The sequence below is a fragment of the Lampetra fluviatilis genome, chromosome 62 (genome assembly GCF_964198595.1).
Source record: "Lampetra fluviatilis chromosome 62, kcLamFluv1.1, whole genome shotgun sequence".
Taxonomy (NCBI): Eukaryota; Metazoa; Chordata; class Hyperoartia; order Petromyzontiformes; family Petromyzontidae; genus Lampetra; species Lampetra fluviatilis.
Genome location: NC_136336.1, coordinates 3,619,599 through 3,637,787, shown reverse-complemented (window position 1 = coordinate 3,637,787; position 18,189 = coordinate 3,619,599). Strand labels below are relative to the sequence as shown.

General features: G+C 53.7%; 1 protein-coding gene across 1 annotated transcript in view; it reads left to right on the top strand.

Moving 5' to 3' along the window:
- Nucleotides 1–17,957, top strand: part of LOC144951364 (integrin alpha-6-like) — a 92,168-nt gene extending 74,211 nt beyond the window's left edge. The window contains 8 exon segments of the mRNA XM_078881589.1: nucleotides 168–270; nucleotides 1,522–1,713; nucleotides 3,022–3,057; nucleotides 3,059–3,145; nucleotides 4,009–4,116; nucleotides 5,143–5,244; nucleotides 6,671–6,796; nucleotides 15,237–17,957. Of these exon segments, the coding sequence (XP_078737715.1) occupies nucleotides 168–270; nucleotides 1,522–1,713; nucleotides 3,022–3,057; nucleotides 3,059–3,145; nucleotides 4,009–4,116; nucleotides 5,143–5,244; nucleotides 6,671–6,796; nucleotides 15,237–15,413 (931 nt within the window). The 3' untranslated portion in view covers nucleotides 15,414–17,957.
- The last annotated feature ends 232 nt before the right edge of the window (nucleotides 17,958–18,189 follow it).

Here is an 18,189-nt window from a genome sequence, read left to right as displayed (position 1 = left end):
TGTGTCTCTCCGTGTGTCTCTCCGTGTGTCTCCGTGTGTCTCTCCCCATCTGTCTCTCCGTGTGTCTCTCCGTGTCTCTCCGTGTCTCTCCGCGTGTCTCTCCGCACGCGCCCGCGCGTCATCTGACCGCGCGTGTGCGTGCGCGCTCGCGCCTCCTCCTCCTCCAGGCTGGTGAAACCGTCTCAGGTGACGTTCGGGGGACGCGTGCAGGGCGAGAGCGCGATGAACGCAGAGGAGGACGTGGGCAGCCTCGTGGAGTACACCTTCGCCGTGAGTCACCGACGGCGCACGCTCGTCACGATCGGCGAGCGAACGTGACGAGCTGTTCGTGGCACCCCTCCCGGGGCTCCCGGCACGATTGCAGCGCGGTGAACGATTGCAGTGCGGTGAACGATGGCAGTGTGGTGAACGATGGCAGTGTGGTGAACGATGGCAGTGTGGTGAACGATGGCAGTGTGGTGAACGATGGCAGTGTGGTGAACGATGGCAGTGTGGTGAATGATGGCAGCGTGGTGGACGATGGCAGTGCGGTGAACGATAGCAGTGTGGTGAATGATGGCAGTGTGGTGAATGATGGCAGCGTGGTGAACGATGGCAGTGCGGTGAACGATAACAGTGTGGTGAATGATGGCAGTGTGGTGAATGATGGCAGTGTGGTGAATGATGGCAGTGCGGTGAACGATGGCAGTGCGGTGAACGATGGCAGTGCGGTGAACAATGGCAGTGCGGTGAACGCACCCAGTGGCTTTTGCCGTCGCGTCGTTGGAGATTATCTCTCGCGCCGATAAATGGGGAGCGGGCGTTCATTTCCATTTGTGCCGCTACCACCACCGTCATGATCACCCCGAACACCTCCACCATCGTCACCACCACCGACTCTTCCATTATTCTCACCCCTACCACCAACATCTTTACCACCACCTCCGTCACCACCACTCCCACCGCCACTACCACCACCATCATCATCACCCCTACCACCAACATCTTTACCACCACCTCCTCCGTCACCACCACTCCCACCGCCACCACCACCATCATCATCACCCCGACCACCACCACCATCATCACCCCTACCACCACCATCATCATCACCCCTACCACGACCTCTACCAATACTTATGTCACCACCACGCCTACCACCACCACTCCCACTCTCACCACCACCGTCATCACCCCTACCACCATCATCACCCCTACCACTACCACCATCATCACCCCTACCACCACCACCTCCGCCACTACTTCCATCACCACCACGTCTACCACCACCACTCCCACCGCCACCACCACCACCATCATCACCCCCACCACCACCATCATCACCCCTACCACCTCCACCACTACTTCCATCACCACCACTCTCACCACCACCACTCCCACCCCTACCACCACCACCACCTCCGCCACTACTTCCTCCACCACCACTCCCACCCTCACCACCATCACCCCCACCACCACCACCACCATCACCCCCTCCTCCCCACCGCTATTTCACTTCACCCCCCCCCCCCCCGCCGGCAGGTGAGTAACCTTGGCAAGCCGCTGCTGGCGAACAACGAGGACGGTACGGTGCTGGTGAGCGTCTCGGTGCCCGCCACCACCGCGTCGGGGAAGTGGCTGCTCTACCTGGTGAGCGTCCACACGGCGTTGGGCGCACAGCCACACGTGGCCTGCCAGCCCGCCGGGGTCACCATCAACGAGCTGAACCTCGAGGTAACGACCGGCGCGCGTGTGGGTGGGTGGGTGCGTGGGTGGGTGCGTGGGTGGGTGGGTGCGTGTGTGGGTGGGTGGGTGTGTGGGTGGGTGGGTGTGTGGGTGGGTGGGTGGGTGTGTGGGTGGGTGCGTGGGTGGGTGGGTGTGTGGGTAGGTGGGTGGGTGGGTGGGTGTGTGTGTGGGTGGGTGGGTTGCATGGGTGCGTGGGTGGGTGTGTGGGTGGGTGCGTGGGTGGGTGCGTGGGTGCGTGGGTGGGTGGGTGCGTGGGTGGGTGCGTGGGTTGGTGTGTGGGTGGGTGGGTGGGTGCGTGGGTGGGTGCGTGGGTGCGTGGGTGGGTGCGTGGGTGGGTGGGTGCGTGGGTGGGTGTGTGGGTGGGTGGGTGCGTGGGCGGGTGCGTGGGTGGGTGCGTGCGCGGGTGCGTGGGCGGGTGCGTGGGTGCGTGGGTTGGTGCGTGCGTGGGTGGGTGCGTGGGTGCGTGGGTGGGTGCGCGTGTGTGTGCGCGTGTGGGTGCGTGTGTGCGTGGGTGGGTGCGTGGGTGGGTGCGTGGGTGCGTGGATGGGTGCGCGTGTGTGTGCGCGTGTGGGTGCGTGTGTGCGTGGGTGGGTGCGTAGGTGGATGCGTGGGTGGGTGCACGTGTGTGTGTGCATGTGGGTGTGCGGGTGGGTTGGGGAGAGGTAGTGTAGTGGTTAGCGCGCTGTTCTATGAACCTGGCGACCCGGGTTCGATTCCCGCTCACGGCCAACACCGGTGACGATTATCTGAACCGGTCCTGGGCCTCCCCTAGGTCGACTCAGCCTGAAATGAGTACCTGGTGCGGTGTGTAAACATCGCCACTGGAGAGACAAAGGCGGACGGGCGTGGTGCTGGCCACCCACCCCCTCGTGTACCATTCCGGCCTTCATAGGTGCTCGCTAACAGTACTTGCCCCTACAGTCTGTTAAGGTTACACGGGGGATCTTTGTCTTTGTGCGTGTGTGGGTGGGTGTGTGGGTGGGTGTGTGGGTGTGTGCGTGCGTGGGTGTGTGGGTGGCCACGGGGGGAGGGGGGGTACGAGGAGAGGGGTACGAGCGGAGGTGTATGTGGCACGCGTACACAGAATGAATGAATGGAGAATGAATGAATGGAGAATGAATGAATGGAGAATGAATGGAGAATTAATTAATGAATGGGGAATGAATGATGTACGTACGTTGAACGTATTTTGCACCGTACGTAGCCAACCGTGCTCATGGAATGCACGGGGAATGAAGAGGAATGAAGAGGAAGGAGGAACGAATGAGGATTGACTTGTCACGTGGCGTTGTGCAGCAGAGCTCGCTGGGTGGAGCGAGGAGGAGGAGGAGGGGGGGCGGAGGGGGAGGAGCCTGAGGGGGGCGGGGCCAGGAAGACGGCGCTCGTGATTGGCGGAGGGAAAAAACCCTCGGCGACTTTCGTGAGTAGCGTCATCATCACCATCATCATCATCAACCATCATCATCGTCACCATCATCATCAACGATCATCATCATCATCATCAACCATCATCACCACCATCATCATCATCCTCACCATCATCACCGCCATCATCATCGTCATCATCACCATCACCACCACCATCATCACCATCATCACCACCATCATCAACAACATCATCATCACCATCATCAACAACATCATCAACAACATCATCATCATCACCATCATCAACAACATCATCATCATCATCAACCACAACCACCATCATCATCAACAACATCATAATCACCATCATCACCATCATCATCATCAACCATCATCACCACCACCATCATCATCATCACCACCATCATCGTCATCACCACCATAATCATCATCAACCATCACCATCATCACCGTCATCATCATCACGGTCATCATCATCATCATCGTCACCATAATCACCATCATCATCACCATCATCATCATCGTCATCATCATCATCGTCATCACCACCATCATCACCACCATCATCATCATCATTATCATCATCATCAACAACATCATCATCACTATCATCAACATCATCATCATCATCAACCACAACCATCATCATCACCACCATCATCATCATCACCATCATCAACCACAACCATCATTGGTGGAGGGGGTGGGGGGAGATAGAGAGAAGAACTTCTAATGGTCCGCAGTAGTTCGGCGCGTGTTGTGCATCCCTCGCCATCGTCATCGTGGTGGTGGTGGTGGCGATCGTCATCCTGGTGGTGGTGATCGTCATCGTGGTTGATGGTGGTGGTTGTGTGCGTGGTTGATGGTGGTGGTTGTGTGTGCGTGTCGCCGCAGGACTGCGCGTCGTCGCGCTGCGTGAATCTGCTCTGTCCGCTCGACGGGCTCACGGGCGCCGGCACGGTGACGCTGCGCACACGCGTCTGGAACAGCACCTTCCTGGAGGTGAGGTGCCTGCAGCACCACCACTAGCACCACCACCAGCACAACCAACACCACCACCACCACCACCGCCAGCACCGCCACCACCACCACCAACACCATCACCGCCAGCACCACCAACACCACGGCCACCATCACCACCACCGCCAGCACAACCAACACCACCAGCACCACCAACACCGCCACCACCGCCACCACCACCCGCACCACCAAAGCAAGTAATAGCCTGAACAGACTGTGTGTGAGTGTGTGAGTGAGTGAGTATGTGAGTGAGTGAGTGTGTGAGTGAGTGTGTTTGTGTGAGTGAGTGAGTGAGTGCGTGAGTGTGTGAGTGAGTGAATGTGTGAGTGAGTGAGTATGTGAGTGAGTGAGTGTGTGAGTGAGTGTGTGAGTATGTGAGTGAGTGAGTGTGTGAGTGAGTGTGTTTGTGTGAGTGAGTGAGTGAGTGCGTGAGTGTGTGAGTGAGTGAATGTGTGAGTGAGTGAGTATGTGAGTGAGTGAGTGAGTGTGTGAGTGAGTGTGTGAGTGTGTGAGTGAGTGTGTGAGTGAGTGAGTGGGTGAATGTGTGAGTGAGTGAGTATGTAAGTGAGTGAGTGTGTGAGTGAGTGAGTGAGTGTGTGAGTGAGTGTGTGAGTGTGTGAGTATGTGAGTGAGTGTGTTTGTGTGAGTGAGTGAGTGCGTGAGTGCGTGAGTGTGTGAGTGAGTGAATGTGTGAGTGAGTGAGTATGTGAGTGAGTGTGTGAGTGTGTGAGTATGTGAGTGAGTGTGTTTGTGTGAGTGAGTGAGTGCGTGAGTGCGTGAGTGTGTGAGTGAGTGAATGTGTGAGTGAGTGAGTATGTGAGTGAGTGAGTGAGTGTGTGAGTGAGTGCGTGAGTGAGTGAGTGAGTGTATGAGTGAGTGAGTGTGTGAGTGTGTGAGTGAGTGTGTGTGTGTGAGTGAGTGAGTGTATGAGTGTGTGAGTGAGTGAGTGTGTGAGTGAGTGAGTGCTTGCCTGCGTGCTAACGTTGTCTCCCTCCCGCCGTTCCACAGGATTACATCAAATACGAAAACATGGAGTTGTACGTCACAGCCAACATCATCTTCAGAGCCAAGAACCCAAACGTGAAGATGCCGAACGTGACCCCAATCAGGGTGAGCAAGGGGGGGTTCCGTCACGGGGTGGGGGTGGGGGCAGGGGGCGGGGGGGGTTAGGGGTCACACGGTGACGGTGTGGCTGCGTCGATTCACGTCATCAGTTCTTCGAACTCACGACGGGTGGAGCGGTGGCGCAGCGGTTAGCGCACTGCGTTACGACGTTTCGCCAGTAATTACAACCAGCATCATCAGGCGGTCAGACAGATTTGCTCTCCCAACACAGCGGTGGTGCTGTACTGGTAACGAATTGGCATGCTCTGTTTACGTGACAAACCTTACTGGCTGGCCGTGTCGGATGGTGGCGGGTTTAACGACACGTTTATATATTTACGTGATCTAACCCAAAAAAACAAGCTGTATTATGGATAATGTTGACTCTAGATTTGAAGCTTTCGTGACTGCAAGGATTCATATTCTTAGGTTTTTTCGGTAAAGTCACGTTTACCTACGATGATGGTGACGTTGACGGCGGTGATGATGGTGATGTTGGTGGTGATCGTGATGACGTTGGTGATGATGGTGGTGATGTTGCTACTCACGAAAGTCGCCGAGAGTTATTGTCCCGACGATGTTGGCGATGATGATGTTGTTTGTGACGTCGGTAAGAGATGTTCGTGGTGATGGCGGTGGTGAAGTTGGCGACGCCGACGGCGGTGATATAAAAAAAATAAAAAATGTTTAAAGAGTCTTCTTGGTTCTTTCGGTAAAGTCACGTAGAAGGGAAGTAATAAAATAATAAAAATTCAACATAATAAAATAATTCTCACGACGTTTCGGCCACAACGCAAGCAGCCGTCCTCAGGTGAAAACCAGGTCTGTCGAGGCGACAGCGTCATTCAGACGCTGTCGCCTCGACAGACCTGGTTTTTATTATGTTTTATTTTTATTATTTTATTACTTCCCTTCTACGTGACTTTACCGAAAGAACCAACAAGATGAATCCCTGCAGTCACGAAAGCTTTAAATCGAATTCTAGATTTGAAGCTTTCGTGACTGCAAGGATTCATACTCTTAGTTCTTTCGGTAAAGTCACAAAAAATGAAATTTAAATTAATAAAAATAAAACAATAAAAATCACGACGTTTCGGAGGCAACACAAGCTTCCGTCTTCAGGTGAAACCGTCACAGCAAAATACCTGTACCTTATATAGTGGTTAAGGGGGAGGAGCCAGGAAGGACAGCGGGGGAGGAGGAGTTGTGAAGTGGTCAATTACTGCTTTTGTTATACTGCTGGGTGGGTAAATGAATTAGATACGATTAAGCCGCTCTTTGTTATGCTGTTTGTGCGCAAGTCACTGTGGGATGAATGGACTCGTGGTCAGGGACGTGTTGCGCAAGTCACTGTGGATGTACATGATAGAAAAGGAGCGGAAATGCCCAAATCCAAGTTTAAAGAGTCGTTAACAGTTCCGTCTCCGCGCAGGTGCGTCTCACGCTCGACCCCGACGGCACGGTGACCCCGTCGGCGCCTATCCCCTGGTGGGTTATCGCCCTGTCGGTCGCCGCCGGTGTCTTCGTGCTTCTGCTGCTCGTCGTGCTGCTGTGGAAGGTGAGGCACCCGGCACCACGGCGGCTAAGAGATGTTAACTACCTCGCCTGGTATGCAGGGGAGCTAAAGCCCCAGTGGATTCCCAATAATAAGAAGGAAGAAATGGAATGTCGTTTGGGTCTTTCGGCAAAGTCACGTAGATAGTCTCGATTTGAAGTTTTCGTGACTGCGCGGATCCGTACTCTTTGGTTCTTTGGGTAAAGTCGCGTAGGTATAAAATTTGAATAAATTAAATGACGACGTTTCGGGCGAAACACAAGCGTCCGTCATCAGGTGGGACAACCACAGCGATAAACAATTGCTGCAGTGGGCAAAAGGGTTGCTGAGACAAGAGGCTATATAGGTAAGATAAGGGGGGGAGGAGCCAGGGAGGTGAGACAGGGAGGGTGGAGGTGTGGGGTAGGGGGAGTGGAGGCTACAATTAAGACTCAAGCACGGCAGAAAATGCCGGGGCGGGGAGGGGAAGTGGGCGGGGCGGGGAGTGGGAGGGTTTGGTAGCCAGGGAGTAGATACAGGGAGGGTGGGGAGTTCAAATTGATAGGTTCAAAGAAAATAACAAAGAAATGACAAAAAAACGACGACGTTTCGATCGCAACACAAGCGGCCGTCATCAGGAAGATCATCAGGAAGACGACGAACGCTTGTGATGCGATCGAAACGTCGTCGTTTTTTGTTATTTTTTGTTATTTTCTTTGAACCTGTCTACGCGACTTCGCCGAATGACCCAAAGAGTATGAATCCCTGCAGTCACGAAAGCTTCAAGTCAAGATTGAATGAAATGGAGCCTGCGGTCTTGTTAAGTGGCGGCGAGGACACGGGCGAGCGACCCGCAGGTTCACTGCCTCGACCACGAGATCCACTCAAGGGGGAAATCGATCGATTAGTGGGTGCCGCGGTGGAGAGACGTTAACTACCTCGCCTGGTGTACAGGAGGTCGTGGGTTCGATCCCGACCCTGACGCCTGCTGCTGTAGATTTGGAGTTTGCGTGTCTCTCTCTCTCATCATCATCACGGTGGCTAGGAGATGTTAACTACCTCGCCTGGTATACAGGAGGTCGTGGGTTCGATCCCGACCCTGACGCCTGGTTCGCGTGTCTCTCTCTCTCTCTCCCCGTGGTCGCATTGATTTTTCTCCGGGTCCTCCACTTTTCTCCCTCCACATTTCGAATCGACGTCGCGCGTTTCAGAGTATCTGGCCGCTTGTAAATCTCCACGTGATGATGATGGTGATGAGCCACTTCGTTGAGCCACTGTCATTTGTGATATCCAAGTCGCTTCTGAGAAAGAGCTACACAGCTCGGCGGGGCCTTACCTGGTAAAAATAAATTTCGATGTAAAGCTTTCGTGACTGCAAGGATTCATCTTCTTGGTTCTTTCGGTAAAGTCACGTAGAAGGGAAGTAATAAAATAATAAAAATAATAAATATTATTTTATTATGTTTTATTTTTATTATTTTATTACTTCCCTTCTACGTGACTTTACCGAAAGAACCAAGAAGATGGTAAAATAAAGTTTAGTCCGTGAGTCTTCTTCCGAGTCAGGAGCGGTTCGATCGCTCGATTGAGTGTCGAGGCATCGGCCGATCAACGTCCTCATCGAGCTTACGATCCTGACTTAGAAATTACGAGTCTATCCATAGGAAAAACCGCCGCTGACTTCCCCACAAAGTGGTACGAAATTTATAGGCCCTTGAGGTATGATGGGCTGAGCCAACCTCCCCCCGACCAGGATTTGAACTCGCGCCGTTTCCGATTGCGAGCAGCACCCAGGTGGTAGGTGTGGCCAGAACGATGCCCGGCCGCCTTTGTCTCCCCAGTGCTGATATTTACACACCGCACCAGGTACTCGTTTGAGGCCGGGTCCACCTAGAGGAGGCCTTGGACCGATTCAAATCTTCGCCACTCACCACTGCACCACCGCTCCTTATGTACACACACAATGCAAAGACAAAGATCTCCCGTATAGCCTCAACAGACTGTCGGAGCAAGTGCTGTTAGCGAGCACCTATGAAGGCCAGAACGGTACACGAGGGGGTGGGTGGCCAGCACCACGCCCGACCGCCTTTGTCTCCCCAGTGGCGATGTTTACACACCGCACCAGGTACTCATTTGAGGCTGAGTCGACCTAGGGGAGGCCCAGGACCGGTTCAGATAATCGTCACTGGTGTTGGCCGTGAGCGGAATCGAACCCGGGTCGCCGGGTTCGTAGCGCAGCGTAGCGCTAACCGCTACACCACCGCTCCCCACAACACACGCACACACACACACGCGTGCACACACACACAGGTAAAGATGCTGCAGTATGTATAGAGTCAATGCACTCGGCGAGAACGAAACACATTGTTTACCGAGAGTACATCAGCGGCGTTCATTAATGTTGCGTGCGACTGCACGTTGCTGTGTTTGACGGCGGTGTCCGACACGTGGTGGGGTGCATTTGTCTGTGAGCGCGTCTGTACGTACGCCATTACCATTATTGTTTCATTCATTTTAATTTGTGTTTTTTTTGTTCGTTTCTGTATTTGTACGCGTGCGTGAATCCCATCGCCACCCCCTCGCTGCCATTCACTAACACCCATCGCCTCCTAACACACGCGCGCGCGCGCTCGCACACACACACACATTCACTCGATTCACTCGCACACATTCACTTGATTCACCCGCACACACACATTCACTTGCGCACACACACATTCACACACACACATTCACTCGCACATACACATTCACTCGCGCGCACACACATTCACACACACACATTCACACACACACACATTCACTCGATTCACTCGCACACATTCACTTGATTCACCCGCACACACACATTCACTCGCGCACACACACATTCACACACACACATTCACTCGCACATACACATTCACTCGCGCGCACACACATTCACACACACACACATTCACTCGATTCACTCGCACACATTTAATCACACACACATTCACTCGCACACAAACACATTCACTCGATTCACTTGCACACACACATTCACTTGCGCACGCACACATTCACACACACACATTCACTCACGCGCACACACATTCACTCGATTCACTCGCACACACACATTCACTCGCGCACACACACATTCACACACACACATTCACTCGCACACACACATTCACTTGCGCACACACACATTCACACACCCACATTCACTCGCGCGCACACACATTCACACACCCACATTCAATCGCGCACACATCTTCTTTCACTCGCATACACACGCACACACACACGTTTGCTCTCACACGCGCGCACGCACGTGCACACACATAAACAACGTGCACACACACACGCATTCGTCGGTTCTCACGCACGCACCCACACACGCACGTACACACGCACGCATACCTGCACGCACACCCCAACACATTCACAAATACATAAACGCGCGCACGCGCACGCACGCAGTGTGGATTCTTCAAGCGGACGAGCAAGGAGATGCGCTATGAGGCCAAGCTGCACAAGGCAAAGATCGGCGCGCAGCCCTCAGAGACCAACAGGCTCACGGCGGAGGAGGACATTTAGCCCCCCCACCCTGGCCCCCCTCACTCCCTCCCCCCCAACATCTCGGTAACTGCGCATCATCCTGCATTTCATTTCCCCGTTCGTTTGCCTTTCATTTCGTTTTGTTTGACCTTTTTTTGCTCGACGTCTTGCCCGTTCATTTGTTGTCCGTCGGCCCGCGCGTGAGCGAGCGAGCGAGTGAGAGAGCGAGCGATTGAGAGAGTGAGCGAGCGATTGAGAGAGCGAGCGAGTGAGAGAGCGAGTGATTGAGCCAGCGAGCGATTGAGAGAGTGAACGAGTGAGTGAGAAGGAGATAGGAGGTGGTGACTCGATTGCATTGCGCGGGGGAGATGCACGCGTGATTTGGAGCACTCGTAGATGCGTGAGAGGGGAGAGGCAGGATAGGGCGTGGAGGGGAGTAGAGTGAGATGAGAGTGGAGAGGTAGGAGAGTGCGTGGAGGGGAGTAGAGTGAGATGAGAGGGGAGAGGCAGGAGAGTGCGTGGAGGGGAGTAGAGTGAGATGAGAAGGGAGAGGCAGGAGAGTGCGTGGAGGGGAGTGGAGTGAGATGAGAGGGGAGAGGCAGGAGAGTGCGTGGAGGGGAGTAGAGTGAGATGAGAGGGGAGAGGCAGGAGAGTGCGTGGAGGGGAGTAGAGTGAGATGAGAAGGGAGAGGCAGGAGAGTGCGTGGAGGGGAGTGGAGTGAGATGAGAGGGGAGAGGCAGGAGACTGGAGGGGAGTAGAGTGAGATGAGAGTGGAGAGGTAGGAGAGTGCGTGGAGGGGAGTGGAGTGAGATGAGAGGGGAGAGGTAGGTGAGTGCGTGGAGGGGAGTGGAGTGAGATGAGAGGGGAGAGGTAGGTGAGTGCGTGGAGGGGAGTAGAGTGAGATGAGAGGGGAGAGGCAGGAGAGTGCGTGGAGGGGAGTGAAGTGAGATGAGAGGGGAGAGGTAGGTGAGTGCGTGGAGGGGAGTAGAGTGAGATGAGAGGGGAGAGGTAGGTGAGTGCGTGGAGGGGAGTAGAGTGAGATGAGAGGGGAGAGGCAGGAGAGTGCGTGGAGGGGAGTGGAGTGAGATGAGAGGGGAGAGGTAGGTGAGTGCGTGGAGGGGAGTGGAGTGAGATGAGAGGGGAGAGGTAGGTGAGTGCGTGGAGGGGAGTAGAGTGAGATGAGAGGGGAGAGGCAGGAGAGTGCGTGGAGGGGAGTGAAGTGAGATGAGAGGGGAGAGGTAGGTGAGTGCGTGGAGGGGAGTAGAGTGAGATGAGAGGGGAGAGGTAGGTGAGTGCGTGGAGGGGAGTAGAGTGAGATGAGAGGGGAGAGGCAGGAGAGTGCGTGGAGGGGAGTGGAGTGAGATGAGAGGGGAGAGGCAGGAGAGTGCGTGGAGGGGAGTAGAGTCAGATGAGAAGGGAGAGGCAGGAGAGTGCGTGGAGGGGAGTAGAGTGAGATGAGAGGGGAGAGGCAGGAGAGTGCGTGGAGGGGAGTAGAGTGAGATGAGAGGGGAGAGGCAGGAGAGTGCGTGGAGGGGAGTAGAGTGAGATGAGAAGGGAGAGGCAGGAGAGTGCGTGGAGGGGAGTAGAGTGAGATGAGAAGGGAGAGGCAGGAGAGTGCGTGGAGGGGAGTAGAGTCAGATGAGAAGGGAGAGGCAGGAGAGTGCGTGGAGGGGAGTAGAGTGAGATGAGAGGGGAGAGGCAGGAGAGTGCGTGGAGGGGAGTAGAGTCAGATGAGAAGGGAGAGGCAGGAGAGTGCGTGGAGGGGAGTAGAGTGAGATGAGAGGGGAGAGGCAGGAGAGTGCGTGGAGGGGAGTAGAGTGAGATGAGAGGGGAGAGGCAGGAGAGTGCGTGGAGGGGAGTAGAGTGAGATGAGAAGGGAGAGGCAGGAGAGTGCGTGGAGGGGAGTAGAGTCAGATGAGAAGGGAGAGGCAGGAGAGTGCGTGGAGGGGAGTAGAGTGAGATGAGAGGGGAGAGGCAGGAGAGTGCGTGGTGGGGGTAGAGTGAGATGAGAGGCGACTAGGCATCGGTGGAGGGATTGGAGGATTAGGTTACGTGGTCTCGTTTACGAAATCGACCTCCCGCTCGATTGCGAGTGGATGTCTCACGAGACCACACGTCGCCTCTCACCGCAAGCAAGAGGTCACCGCGGCCAATGCTGTCGATCGCACCGCACCCATCCACCGCATGCCATCCATCACAGTCATCCCTGCCATCTCAGGTCAACTCTTACAGCCTCGCCGCCACGGAGATCCAAATTTAAGACGTCCGTTTCCTGCGCAGTCAGTGGTACATCATCGTCGTCGCCACCAGCATCTGGCTTTTGGTCTTCTCTTCCCCGATGGTGGTCGACCTTTGGGTGTCACCTCCAATGCCTGTTTCGATCAGCCCTGAGGGCATATTCGCACACTCGCGGTAGCGCAAAAGCCCTGGGGGCATTCTGCGCACACTCGCGGTAGCGCAGAGCCCCAGGGGCATCCACACACACTCGCGGTTGCGCAAAGTCCGAGGGGCATCCACACACACTCGTAGTAGCGCAGAGCCCTGAGAGCATCCTCGCACACTCGCGGTAGCGCAAAGCCCTGAGGGCATTCTGCGCCCACTCGCGGCTGCGGGGTCCAAAGGCACGAACCGCTGGATGAGCTCACGTGCAGCCAACTGTGGTCGCTCCAGGAGCCAACAGTGCACCACGGATATGCTGCAGAGTAACGGTCCTAAAGGAAATACATTTTACACTTTTTGTTTTATTTTACCAGGGTATAAGGCCCGCTGAGCTGTATAGATATTTTTCAGAATATGTGTTGAACTTCTTTCCCACCGTACGTAGCCAACACAAGGACAACAAACTAAGCACACAAAGTAGTTCTAAAGAAATACGTTTTCACTGTAGATGATTTAAAAGGGCATAGCTACCAGTGGCTTCCTAATATCGGAAGAATGTTCCAGACGGCCGCAGAAGCGCATCTCGAAGCGCGCGACGCGGTGCCCGTCTTGTTTGGAAATTATATCTCAATGAAGTGGCTTATCACGTGGAAATTTATAGCAGCCAGACAATTTTAAACGCGTGATGTCGATTCCGAATGAAGAGGGAAAAACGGGAGGATCCGGAGAAAAATCCACGCGACCACGGGGAGGGAGAGAGAGAGACACGCAAACTCAAAAATATACAACAGGCATCAGGGGTCAGGATCGAACCCACGACCTCCTGTATACCAGGCGAGGGAGTTAACATCTCTCCCCTCGTGGTCTAGGAGGGGGGTGGCGGTGATTCTGCAGGTCGCTCGCCCGTGTCCTCACCGCCACTTAGCAGACCGCACGCTCAAATTATTTTATTGTTATTTGGAAGCCACTGGAGCGATGCACTTTTAAATCTCGATTGAAGGCTCATTTCTATAGAACTGCTTTTTGTGTTTAGTTTGTTGTCCTTCCCCAAGCACATCCGATCACTGGCGGAGCCAGTGGGGGGGTGGGGTGGGGTGGCACGTGCCCCCCCAATGATCCGATCGAAATCCCTAATTTCGATCGGATCATTGGGGTTTATTAGTAATAAATCGGCATTTTGCGACCCCAACTGCCACTGTGTAGCGTATTATTATGTGGCCAGGGACTCTATGAGATGATAGGACAATAGTCTGAGTCCACAGTTGCCAAAAAGTAACGGCAAAGCGGTTATAAGTGACTCACAGAATTGTGCGCAGTTGCGTACACAGCACACGACTTCCCTGAAGGCATCAACAGCTCCAGCGAGCGCGATGCCGATCACACACGATTCGAATTAGACCCTCGATCGATGGCTGCGCCATCGCCACACACGCGTCGAATGAAAAGCAAGGGACAAGTCCTTATTTACTAACAACTCCTTACTTACTAACAACTCCTTACTTACTAAAAACTATCATTTTTCATTGCCCCCCCTACCTGAAAATCCTGGCTCCGCCATTGCCTCCGATTAGGACGGATAACTACGTACGGTGCAAAAGAAGTTCAGCATACATATTTTTAAATCTCTTCGTCCCGGTTGTCAAATGATTTCCCGCGCAAATGAGCCAGTGGATGGAAATTCCACATTCCCATGGCAGGGGCCAGACTGCCTGTATATTTGGAGTTTGCACGTTCTCCCCGATGTTGCATTGATTTTTCCCCACCACATTTGAAATCATGTGTCGAGCAGATTTGGCTGCTCTATACTTCCACACGATAAGCCACTTCGACGAGCCGCAAATTGTGGCCAGTGCGCTTCTGAGAAAGAGCTATGCAGCTCAGCGAGGCCTTACCTGGTAAAATAAAAAAAAATGTTCGTAGTTTTATTCACAAGACAGCTGCTGTTGACTTCCCCACAAAGTGGTACCTGTTTTGTCGACTCCGGAGGAAGGGATGATGGGCCGCTCGCTGTGCCACGGTCACGCTAATCTCGCTCGTACCGCTTCCTGCCAGCCGGAAACCGAATGTTTTCTTCCCGGTTAACCAAAGGAGCTTCCAGCACGTGGCACGAAACGTCGGACATCGTGCCGGACAACGGGCGGCAGAACCAAGCTTAATGAAGCTGGGGTGTTGTTGTGGTGGTGGTGGTGGTGCTGTCTTCGAGAGCGAGCTAATATTGTGCGGCGGTGACGCACTGTTATTGTTGTTGATAATTGTTTATTTACCCTTTTATCTGGCAACAAAACTGACACCTTTTTTACAAGGAGTCATGTTTGCATAGACCACAATACCTGCAGCCATAATGCAAACAAAAAACATAACTCTGATAATGTATGCACTGTCCTTGATGTCAGTTTTGTTGCCAGATAAAAGGGTCAAAAACCAATTATCATATTTTTTACTGCCAAACGAGGTACCAATGGTGTTACTGTTGTTGTTATGACAATGGCGATGTCACGTCTCACCTTGCCCGTACCGCCCCCCCCCCCCGCTTGCCCCCCCCCCCCCCCGATCGCAGTGCGGCTTCTTCAAGCGCCCGTCCCCCTACGCGCACGTCCCCAAGTACCAGGCGGTGCGCATCCGCAAGGAGGAGCGCCAGCGAGGAGTCTCCCGGCCCGACAAGCCGGCGCTGCGGCGGGGCCCGCGGGCGCGCCACTGGGTCACCACGTGGACCGACCGCTACGCCAGCTGCTAGCGCCGGCGCCGCCCTGCCCCGACTCGCTCGGCCGCCCTTCCCAGTCCTTCATCCTCAGCACCCGGCGCCACCCCTGCCCCCCGTCCTTCCCACTCCCTGCGTGATGTGCGTCCCACCCTCAGTCGTCCCGGATGATCGGTTTCCGCCGGTGTTGTCGACATCTCCATCTTCGGCGTCGTCTTTTTTTTTCCCCCCCATCAACGTCGCCCCGAAGATCTGTGAGACGGCTTCTGATTGGACGGTGTGATTATTATTTTTTCTTCTTCCCTGAAGAAGCTGGGTCCTGGCCAGCGGTTCGACGCCTTGACCTTCTAGCTGAGTCGTTTCTCCGCGCTGCTTCTCTTCAAATCGTTCTCCTGAGAACCATCTTAAACCCGTCCCATGAAGTTTCCTTCGCAGGTTTCCTCCCCCAACGTTCCGTCGACCTGTCGACCTCTTCGCACTCCTCGCGGGAAGCCTCTCATCCCAAGAATTTCTCCCCCCCGGGAACGCTGTTTCCGACTCCTCACCTCGAAGCCTCCGAGTGATCTTCTTCCAAGCCAAGCCACTTGTAGACCTTGATGAAATCATCAAGCCCTCACGGAGCTGCCGGTTTGGATCGACGCGGATCGACTCCGTTGTGTCCAGCGTTAATCCCCGATGACCGACGGAATCCACGTTCGACCGTCATGGCCCGAGTCAGCCCTTCACCGGGATTTGAACCCGTGCCCATCCGGTTGGCGAGTCAGGAACCTCCGACTACCAAATTTAAACCCGCGGGGTAAATTCCATGCCGGCTGACGTTGCCCGCGGCGCACTGATTGTGGTGCTTGACACGCAGTTTCGTTCATCCGAGTAAAACCCCCGCTGTGTGACCCGCATTTACCTCCAGTGGCCACGGTTGGCGACGTACGGTGTAAAAGAAGTTCAACAACGCACACACGCGGACGCACGTTTAATTGACCACAGTTAGTGGCAGACTAATACCCGCTGGTGACTCATGGGTTACCAACTCTCCCAGATTGTCCGGTGGAGTCTCTTACCAGATTATCAGTAATTATCTGTATCGATTTCCTCCCCCCCCACCCCCCACCCCCCTGATGACGATTGAAATCAATGCGGGAGATTTTAAGAATAACACTGGTCAACACGCTTTTTCTGGCATAAGGTATTACAACGGGTTTAATGTAATTTTGGGGTGTTGATTCCAAATCTCGCATCAGTTTTTGTCTATCACATCAAGTTTTTGAGATATCAAATATTTTGGGTAAAATCAATGAAAATGGGGTATGCCGATAGCATAAAATGAGATGTGATACAGCAAATCTGAGATCAGATTTGGAATCAGCACCCTGAAATTAGTCTAAAACAGCTGCAAAAGTCCATGCCAGATTTTTTTTTGTTGACCAGTGTAATAAGAGATTTTTTTTTTTGAAAATAAATTCATTGTAGAAAAATGAAACCTCCAGCGGTGGCTTCGGTCAGAGTTGGCAACCCAATTGCTTTTGCAAATGAGACTCCTGTCCCGGTCTCTGGTTCAACAGGATACACTTTAACAGCCACAAACTAAGCGTACAAACGAGGAACCAATGCGGAAACGGGCAACGTCTCGTTTAAGAAACATCAGATGTAAACACGCGACAATGCCTTCGTACGTGGCTGCGAAACGTTGAACTATCGCAACCCAAACGTTAGTCTGGACTCACGTTTGATCGACCCGCCTTCAGAAACCCTCAAACCCACCACAGCCCCAGTATATTTAAAAAATACAAATATACAAATGCCCTATTTGCGTAATTGTCACATCGCGTGTGTATCTGCCACGCGGGGCTGCGGTGACTTGAGGGGCTATCACGGCAAGCTTGCGACTCACTGCGCGTTCTTTGCCCGCACACGGCGAGATGAGAGGAAGTTCAACGTCTCCCCGACCGTTGGATCCATCGATGTTTCATCTCGCGACGCCTGCACTGCACGCGTGAAACGTTCGCGCAGATCGGCGGGTAGGGCACCGGTCCCCGTCCGGTTGTTGTGTGGGAGCGGGTTAACACGCGACCACTGCGGCAGAGTCTGAATATTTATTTATAGCTGGAGGAGGAATCCGATGAGCTATGAAGCTCTTCTTCACAGATGTCCAGTCGGGGCACGGGGGTCAGAACGTCACACGAGAAATATACAAAATAAAACTAAATTATTTTTTTTATTTTAACTGATATAGCCCACTGAGCTATTAGCTTCATTTTCAGAAGCGACCTGGTCATCACGAATGATAGCTCAAACAAGAAGTGGCTTTTACACCATTGGAACCTCCTTTGCCAGTAGCAAAATATGATAATAGTTTTTTTACCCTTTTATCTGGCAACAAAACTGACACCGTTTTTTTACAAGGAGTCATGTTTGCATTGACCACAACACCTGCGGTCGGAATGCAAACAAAAAAACAACTCTGATCATGTATGCACTGTCCTTGAAATTGATTGGTCCACACCCGAGACAGCTTTTCTTAGAGCCTAGTCTCACATGGTGTTGGACCAGAAGTGGCTTCTCGTGTGGAAAGAATCGATTCTTGAATTGAATCGTGACCACGGTTCTTTGCGGCAGCGCATCGAATCGTTACAGCGGGGGGGAGGGGGGGGGGGTGACGCAAACCACCCCGCTTTACGGGGGGATGCGTTCCTAAAAGGTCCCGACGACGGATATCGAAACGGCGTCAATCAAAGCGACGTCAATCAATGCGATTTACAGGGTAAGTAGGTGGTGGTGGCGACGGCTGAAAGGCAACGGATAACGAGAGAGGAAG